The sequence below is a fragment of the Rhinopithecus bieti genome, unplaced genomic scaffold (assembly GCF_001698545.2).
Source record: "Rhinopithecus bieti isolate Rb0 unplaced genomic scaffold, ASM169854v2 scaffold_4981, whole genome shotgun sequence".
Taxonomy (NCBI): domain Eukaryota; kingdom Metazoa; phylum Chordata; class Mammalia; order Primates; family Cercopithecidae; genus Rhinopithecus; species Rhinopithecus bieti.
The window spans coordinates 1,252,231-1,261,559 of NW_016805130.1; the positions used below are offsets into that span (position 1 = coordinate 1,252,231).

The window sequence follows — 9,329 nt, forward strand, 5'->3', positions numbered from 1 at the left end:
TATATATATATATATGGTTAGAGTGTACCGCGATGTTTGAAGCGAAAGAGGCCGTGCTAATGGTCTGCTTAAAGTATTCTGACACTGTCTGGAGATAACCAGGTCTCTGACTTCATTAAATGTTTATTGTCAACACTTGGTGGGAGAGGGGAGAGGGAGAAACTGGTTTAAGTGAATTTCCACGGCTGGAAATTGGCAACACTTTGTTTTTATTTTATTTTATTTATTTATTTTTTTATTATACTTTAAGTTCTAGGGTATTCTAATCTATGTCTACAAAAGTTTGTACATATTATACTGCATTGAGGCCAGGCGTCAGAGGTGTAAAACAAACTTTTGTTTGTAATTCCCTTTACCTAATCAATGCGAGGAGTCTCTCTTCCTCCACCACTCCTTTTGACAACTTTCGTTCCACGCTGTTTTTTTTTTTTTTCCCCCCCCCTCAATCTGAAAGCAGCTATCTTTCGCTGATGAGGCTTGGGGAGGGGACTAGGACGTGGGCGCTTCTCCTCCCCAGCCGTTGGTTCGCGGGAGCGGGATGCTGGTCTCAACACTAGGGCTATATCGGTTTCTCACCGCACCGAGATTTTCAACTTCAGCTTTGCGATTCAGGATCCCACTGAATTCCCCGGGACGAAAGCCTAGCGGCCAGGCTGCATTTCGCCCCGGGTATAAATCCTTGCCGGATAAATTCAAATCTGTAGCAGGGTTTTGGTAACATGCACCTTAGCAACAAAACAAAAGCCAAGCTCATATGCCTCCCAATTCTTTTCAAAACGTGTACGGCAGTTGTGAAAGTTTTGTGGTGCTTAAGGAGACTGTTGACTTACGCAACTGGGGAGAGGGTTCTTTTAACCGCTTTGAAATACTGGTCATCCTTTCTCTCAGAACGTCCTCAAGGGCACGTAACAGTTGGAGGGGACCTCCGGGAGCGCCTAATTTTGAGCCGCGGAACTTCTGCCCACCTCTCCGAGGGGACCAGGCGCGCGCCAACACGCATGTGCGGGCTCTGCGCGCTCTCCGCTGCGCTCGGTGCGCGCTTCTTCCTTCCCGGCTCCCGGCGGTGCGCACCCGCTGGCCGCTCTGCGCACGCGCGCCGGATGCCCCGGCCTAGGCAGTTAACCTTCTCGGGGTCTCCCGGGCCCAGCCGAATCCACCCCAGAGCCAGCAAGCCGGTGGCTGTCCTGCAGTCCGAGCGGAGCTGCCACCTCGGGCAGCTGGAAGCCTGTGGGCTGCTGCTTCTCCAGGCAGGCGGCTGAGGGGTGCAGGCAGGAAGCGCGGCGGTCCCTTCGCAGCCGCCCGGAGAACCGCGGCTGGTGCCCTTGAAGGCGCTGGGACGCCTGGGTTGGGTGGGTGGGTGAACGAGAACCCTGCGTGAGTGAGGGGAGGGCGGGTCCCCGGCTTCAAATTCAACCCAATCAGCTCTGCCTGTGGTTTGAAACTGCACACGCCGACCCACCCGCCCCAAAGTCTGAAAGTTATGCCCGGGAGACCTGCAAGCTGCGGAGTGCAGCTGGAGAGGGAGCTGCCCCACGAGGCAGCCTCCAAAATAACTCTCGGAGTCGGAACAGCGCTGGGCCGCTGAAGTTTACAGCCTGGGATCCGCGCCCCGCCCTGCAGATTCACCGGATTTCGGGGAGGGAATCGGGGGTCTGCCCGTCCTCCCATAAAGCTGACTTGACAACAATTACGAAAGTTTTTAATTAGCTTCTTGTTATCATTCATTTTATTAATTTCCAGAACTCTGCGGTCATAAATTATTCAAAGGGTAAGCCAACCCGAGTGGGGCGGCCGCCCGCCTTCCCCACACGCGCCGGGCTGGCTCTGGCCGCTCCGCTCACCCGGTGCCCTGTGAGCCAGCCCCGCGCCAGAAGCCGCGGTGGCACGATGGTTTGATCAAACATTAAATAACGTAATGTTTGCGACACGGCTTATCTCGCAAGTGGAAAAGAGGACCTCGTGAGAATTAGAATTCGGCTGCTATTTTAAAAATTCAATTAAGCTTGCGGTCTTTTTTGAAACAGCTCGAAAGGACCGCGTGACTGTCATCGTGGCGCTAAGACTGAGATGGCAATAACACCGATGGCAGAACTGTACCAGTATTAATTGTCATCACCTTTATCATCCCACCAAGGCCGTTCGAATGGGGTGGGAAATGCTAGTTTTAGCCAGGATCAGAAGCCCCAGTTCCAACTTCACGGACGAAAAACTGCGAAAGCCTACCAACGTGAAAGATGAGTAGGGATGCTTCACGCAGGTGCCAGGTGCGATCAGGAGAGGCAGGGGCGGCGGGGCAGGGGCAGAGGGCAGGGCTCACTCAGTAAGTCCTACGGCCTTGGGGCGCCCTATTCTCTCACGTGCCCGGCCCCGTGTAGGAACCCGACCGAAGTAGTCTCACTATCACAAGAAAACAAAAATCGATACAATCATGGTAGTGGGTGCCTACAGTTTATTTATGAAAGTGTAATCGAAGTTGAGGGCAATTTCAGAACAGGCATTAAACAAAAATTATTCAGAAGTTAGTTGATGGGTCTTGAGGACATCATTTTTTTAGACCTACAGAAGGAACAGGACCTGGAGCTAGAAATGGGGAAAAGAGGAAATTTAAGACAAATGGATGGCATAAATGTGACAGATGATTTAATGCTTATTTGTCTTTTGCTTTTCCTATTCCACCGCCGCCGCCGCCTGGATTTCCTGAGAAGCTGAAATGCAAACGGAGCCCAATTTTCCCACTCTCTCAAACTTATTTTGAGATTATTCTTTAAAAGAATTCGAGACACACATTTAATCATATTCACCCCAAAACTGGTGGAGGAATCTGCTTAGAGTGAACTTCTCTTCAGAACTAGAAAACTTTGAAAGGTCAAACTATCACTGATTGACACCCACTTCAATGATAGTTTGGCCTCTTCAGGAGGTCACTTTTTGTTTGTTTTTTAATGGATTGACAGTTAAAGGCGTCTTAGAAAATAGTCTTATTACTCCTTCAAGCCATATATAGATTCACTCACCAGAAAGCAAAGCATTTTTTTTGTTTTGCAGTTTCCTACTACATAAAATAGGAAATTCATTTTCATGATGTCTTATTAACATAATACTCTTATTTTTACTTGGTAAAGGTTTATTTAAAGCAAATCCTTAAATTCTTAATACCTACATTGGTCATTATTATGTAATACACATGTATTTGCCTGCAACATTTCTGCTTGAGGCAGACTTTAAAAAAAAAAAAATCCTTTGTAAATCTTTTCATTTGTTCAGTCCTGCTTTTCCAACAATGAAATCCAGTCATACTTTTCTATAGAATAACGATTTTTTTTACAAATGCATTTTATTTAAAACTGATGATATTTCAAGTCAATAACAACAAANCTAGTGCTTTTTTTTTTTAACAACTTTAAAATCACAGCTTTTAAAATGTACTATTCTTTTGAACATCAAGTGTTTTGCTTCACAGATTTGCCGGTGATATTAAAAAGATTTGACTAAAATGACTTCAGATGATATAATCCCAGCTCTTAAGAAACTTTGTACATTTGGCATCTGATCTAGTCCCAAGTCACCAAGAAATAGAGACTCTCTGGTCACTCTGGAGCAGTAGGTGGCACACTAAATGTTTTAAAATGTATTAACCTCCAAAGAAAAGCCATTTAGTTACCAGGTGTTTTTAGGCTAGAATATCACATCTAAACCTCCAAATGCCTCTGTCCCTGACCCTAAATTTAAATGTTTTTTGGGTGCCTGGTTATTTATTGGTTTTCACCACTCTGGATCAAGTGCTGTGGTTTAAGAGTTTCTACAGTTAAAAAACAATAACTTTTATAAACACAGGCAACTAATATAGAATTCATTTTATTTAGAGCACCACTTTTCATGAGTTATCTGAAAGCGAATTCTGATTCAGCAAAAAAATACATCATTCTCAATCTTTCCCCTCTTTTCATCCCCCTTCAACACCCTCCCCTCCCCCCATTTCTTTGTTTTTGTTTGTTTGTTTGGTTGGTTGGTTGGTTGGTTGGTTGGGGTTTTTTTGGCTATATTGTCTCATTTGTTGAAAGGTTCTACCAGGACCTGGCCCAGTATAAACACAAAAATGCACCCAAATCATAAAACTGCTCTTCTTTCAGTTATGTTTTATTTGTAAGTGTACTGGGACACATCCCCCTGTTGTATTTTGGCGCACAGAATTGGTTCTGATAGAAGTAGGGGAGGGGAAAGGTAAAAGAGAAAAGACATAACCAAGGAGAAAGCTCAGCAGACATACATGGACAGGTAGATCAATCCGTGAGACATTTCAGGATGAACACTGGCAGTTTGTAACCACTGTGTGAGTGTGTGCATTAAATAAAATATTTACAATAATCTTCCTTTTTTCCTTTTCCTTTGAATACAAGAATATGACAAAAATGTGTTTTCAGTGGAAACAGGCAGTAGACTGTGAAATCGCACTATCCACAAAACGGTCTACCAGAAAGCTAGCCCAGTTTAGTGCTCAGTTTCAAATGCATAGAATGTTTGCCCTGCAAACAATGATATACAACATAATTAAATAAATAATGTCTAACCAGAGTGAGACCTAATTGTGTTTCTTTCCACACCTTTCATATCATGCATGATTTCAGTATTGTTAATCGGCAGTTTTTTTCTTCTCTCATTTGTTCTGTTTTCAATGTTTTAGTTATGATTAAAGGATGGTAACAAACCATCTCCACAAGAGATCCAAAGAGTATCTTGTACACAAAGCAGGCATTTTACCTAACCACCTTCAACAATCTTATTTTTTAAAAATCCACCAGCAGCTTGTAAGGTACCTGATAATTACTATGAAATACTATACATGATTTTCTATTTGGGAGACTGGTAGTGCAAATTAAAGTTCTTGCTACCCAACATTTATCCCCAGGAATAAATGATTCTTGAATAATAAGAACAAGTAAAAGGAAACACAGTTGTTCTGTTTTCCCCCAACATGCAGACCTCTTTGAAACAAATGGGGGTGGGGGCACTTTAAATCTGTCTTCTTTTCTGGGATTTAGGTGATTTTCTCACAGCCAAGTCCTGCCCCAACAGAAAGCAAGAACTTCTCAACGTTTCTATAATTTCATGTTTTCCAAGAGAGGAAGAAAGGGGACTTAGAAGAGCAAGATGAGAGAGTATCTCTCCTAATAACTTTCACCCCATCAGTCTATTTGAATCAACAGGAAAAAAAATCAGTAAACCTCTATAAAAAATAAAACTGAAAGGGTAAGTTAAAGTTCTATGAGTGGGAAAAAAAGCTTATTTTGAAATTGTCAAACTATATCTTCGACATAAGAGAGAAAATAAAACTTGTTAAAATTGTTTCATTTTCCTAGAATAAGATATTTCGAAGTCCCGGAATTCTGCTTTTTAGTTAGCTCAAAGACTATGCCCCGCTCTCCAAAGACCCTCACCCCACCAGGACCAGGCCACTAGAGTACAGGCAGGGCCACGGGAAAACTTGGATTCCACCTAAACAAGCAGCCAGGCTCCCCCTGACCCTTTCTTTTCAGCTGTGCTCCCACTCACTTCCCGGGATTGGAGAGCAGCCATTGGCTTCTGAGGAAATAAAGAGGATATGGATGGGGTGGATGGAGGTGAGATTTAGAGGGAAAAATTAAACACGCAGACAGAACAACTAGCTTTGACACTCAGAACTTCAACTTCCGGCTCGTTTGGTTTTCGTTTTTTGACTCAGTTTGTGTGTGTAGGGTTGGGGAGGTGGTAATAATGGTGCTCTTTTTTCTCTTCCATGGGGGGAAATGAAGCTGCAGATTATGGCTCCCCGGAGTTAAAATTTCTAAAGCATTTTCCTTTGCTTTTGTTCTGTTTTGTTTTAGTTTGTCTTTATTTGTCTAGTTTTTGGTGGTTGGTAGGTTTGTTTTTGTACATAGTTCCTTGGTCCCCAGGAGATTTAGTTAAGTGTCTCTGGTCAAAAACAGTCCATTTTCCTATCCTTCCCGCGTCTCCCCCCACCCAAATCCCAGAACCATCCTGCTCCTTAAAACCCCTGCTCGGGTCTCCGCTTTCTTTCCCCCCACTCCCCACTCATCCTAATGCTCTCCCCCTTCTCCCCTACCGTATACTTCAATCCCCACAGCCAGCACCCCAGTCCTCAAGACTGGGGGACAGCAAAGGCAGGAAAACCAGAGAGAGGGTGGAGGAAAGAGAGCGAGGAGGGACTCCCCAAACGCAGGCAGGATAACAGACACTCCAAATCCGAGGGGAGGCAAGCAAAGTCCCCCAAAAATGCCTCCTCAGCTCCCCACTCTGTCCCGCCCGACACCTCCCAGCCCCCTCAGTAAGTGGCAGAGAATTTCATCCGCTTCTGCTTCTGTCTCTGGTTGCAAAACCACACCCGCACCACATTCTTTTTGAGGTCCAGTTTCTCGGCGATGGCGGCGATCTTCTCGGACGAGGGCCGGGGCTGCACGGCGAAGTAGGCCTCGAGGGAGCGCTTCTCAGGCGCGGCGATGGAAGTCCGCTTGCGCTTCTTCTCGCCGCCGTTGAAGAGCTCGGGCTTGTTCATTTTCTCGCGCTGGGCGCCCTCGGCCTCCTCGAGCCACGCCTGCAGGATGGGCTTGAGCGCGATCATGTTGTTGTGCGAGAGCGTGAGCGACTCGAACCTGCAGATGGTGCTCTGGCTGAGTGAGCCCACGCCCGGGATCTTGAGGTTGGCCAGCGCCGAGCCCACGTCGGCCTGCGTCACGCCCAGCTTGATGCGCCGCTGCTTGAAGCGCTCGGCGAACGCCTCGAGCTCGCGCGGGTCCGTGTCCGAGTCGCAGATGGACGCCAGGCCCGCCGCGCCCACCACACGGCGGCCAGCCGCCGATCGCCGCCGCCACCTGCCCGGCGCCGCCGCCGCCGCAGGCCGCCGCCGCGCCGTGGTGCGCCGCCGCCGCCACCAGACCCGGGGGTGCGGCAGCCCGGGGGGGACGGCATGTTCATGGCGGCCGCCCGCCGCAGGGTGCGACAGTTGGCCCAGGCTGTGCATATGCGGGTGTGGTGCGCGGAGCCGCCCAGGAGCCCGCCCGCCAGGCCGGTCCGCCGCCACCCCGGGGCCGCCGCCGCCGCCGCCGCCCCCGGGGCGCCGCCGCCGGGCCGCCGCCGCCACCCGGGCCGCCACCCGCCCCCCGGGCCGTCGTGGGCGCCGCCGCCGCCGCCCGCCTGCGCCCGCGCCGCCGCCGGCCATGAGCGCGAGAGACGGCGAGGAGATGTGGTCCAGCAGATCGCCGGGCTCGAGCGCCTGGTGGTGGTGGTGGTGGTGGTGGTGGTGCGCCAGCGGCACGGTGGAAGTGGACGTGCACGGCACGCTGTTCATCGTGTGGTACGTGGCGTCCGGCTTGAAAGGATGGCTCTTGCCCTGGGACACGGCGATGTCCACGGCCGCCAGCGCCTCGGCCCGCGCCAGCAGCGTCTCGTCCAGGCTGGCGAAGAGGTTGCTCTGCAGCTGCAGGCGACACAAACCAAACCAAACCAAACCAAAAAAAAAACCACAAAACCAAAAGAGCAAAACAAAACAACAGAAGAAACACACACACAAGCCGGAAAGCACAGCATGCGAAGGGCAAACACAAAGCAACCAAAGTAACAACGGGGTTGGGGGCAGCGGAGAGCGGGAAAGACGGAGAAGGGGGCACATTGGCGACCAGGCAGGGGCAGACGAGAAGGGATAGGAGCCGTGGAGAGGGCAACAGAAGTAGGGAGAAAGGGGGACACAAGAACACATTCCGGGAACGGGCGTGGGAGACGAAAAAGAAGGGGGAAAAGAAGAAGAAGAAATGGAAATGTAACTCGTAGCTGGGGACCCGTGTCACACACGCGAGCACGCACAGAGACCGCCTTCTGAGGCGTGAAATTAACAGAGAAAGTGCAGGGAAGCCGAGAGTCCTGGCCCTAGCGCTCCCCACTCCGATCGCAGGCGCCCGACGCGGAGGCAGAGGCACACAGGAACACGACATTAAGCGCCGCCGGACAAAACGTGCCTCGCAGCGGGATTGCTCTACACCCCCTGCCCGCAGTTCCCCGCACCGGGACCTGCACACACCAGCCCCCGACATGCAGCGTCTCGGAGACGGGGAGGGGCAGGCGCGCGGGCCGGGGCCGCGGGCGTGGGGCGCTTACCGGCGGCGTGGGCAGGCAGGCCCGCCGGATGGCCTCGGAGCTGGAGTGCAGCGATGGGTACTTGTGCTCAGGGAGGGTGGGATGCATGGCAAAGTGAGGCTGCTTGCTGTTCATGGACATCATCGTGGCGGCTTGGCATGTATATCCACAAACACTCCGAAAGTCCGCGGGAAAGTGCGTACGCCGGCTCACCCGGCCTCCCTTCCGAGGCTGCAGCCGCGGCGGTCGCGGCGGCTGGTGGCGGCCGCGCCGCGGGCTGCTGCTACTGCTCCTGCTGCTGCTGGACTCTCCCTCTGACCGCGCAGAGCGCCGCGCGCCGGCCTCGCGGTCCTGCTTCTCCGAGCGCTCTAGCCCCGCGCGCCGACGGGATGTACTCCTCTTACACCTGAGCCCCACTTCTCGCGGCTGTCCCGGGGAGCTCTCGCGAGAGCTCGCGGCCCTACAGCGCTGACAGGCATCAGCTGTCTCAGTCTGTCTGGCGCGCGCTCTCCTTCGCGGCGGCGCCGTGCGTCTGCGCGCGCGCGCGCGCGCTCGTCGGGCCGCTACCGGCGCCTGAGAGCCGCTCTTATAGTGACCACCAGCAAGGACAGCGCAGGTGATGCACCTGTAGCTACCCGGGCATGCGCACTGCCCGCCTCACCTTTCCCACCGCGGTCTGGAAAGATCGGAAGGTCGAGCTATTGTCTAAGGGTGGACACCTTTTAGAAGAAAAAAGACGAGATGAGCGCACGCCCCTCTGTGTGTTTTTTTGTTTGTTTCTTCACCCTGATCGCAAGCCCTGAATGCACATTACTTAGGCACTCCTCCTCTCTGGGATGCCTAACAAGCTGTTATATAATGTATACAGCTGGGTATTTGTATGTTAAATTATGCCCGCGCATTCCTCTGTATACAGTATAAATAACAACACAGAAATGCAGAAGGTGCTGTCTTTTGCTGCAAGAACTTGTTTCTTTCAAGGTTTATAAATAGGTTGCTGGAGAATAATCGCGGTGACAGACATTTGTTTGAAGCAGTCAGACGCTATTGATTTCCACATAATTTAATTTCCTCCGCATACTTTTGTTGTTGTTGTTGTGAATATAACTGTGTCAGGCACCGCCAGTGACAGCCACTTAGGAGCCACAAGGAGCGTGTGCTTTCTACTCGGGAAAAGCTGTTGAAATGAAATTGTGCATTTCTCT

The 9,329-nt window shown here is 50.7% G+C and overlaps 1 protein-coding gene across 1 annotated transcript; it reads right to left on the reverse strand.

Moving 5' to 3' along the window:
• Positions 1 to 6,106: 6,106 nt before the first annotated feature.
• On the reverse strand, positions 6,107 to 8,502 carry POU4F1 (POU class 4 homeobox 1). The gene is given in 7 exon segments (XM_017871223.1): positions 6,107 to 6,850; positions 6,852 to 6,935; positions 6,938 to 7,102; positions 7,104 to 7,148; positions 7,150 to 7,188; positions 7,190 to 7,471; positions 8,146 to 8,502. Coding segments are annotated over 7 exon segments (1,269 nt in total). The 5' UTR covers positions 8,269 to 8,502; the 3' UTR covers positions 6,107 to 6,319.
• Positions 8,503 to 9,329: the final 827 nt, after the last annotated feature.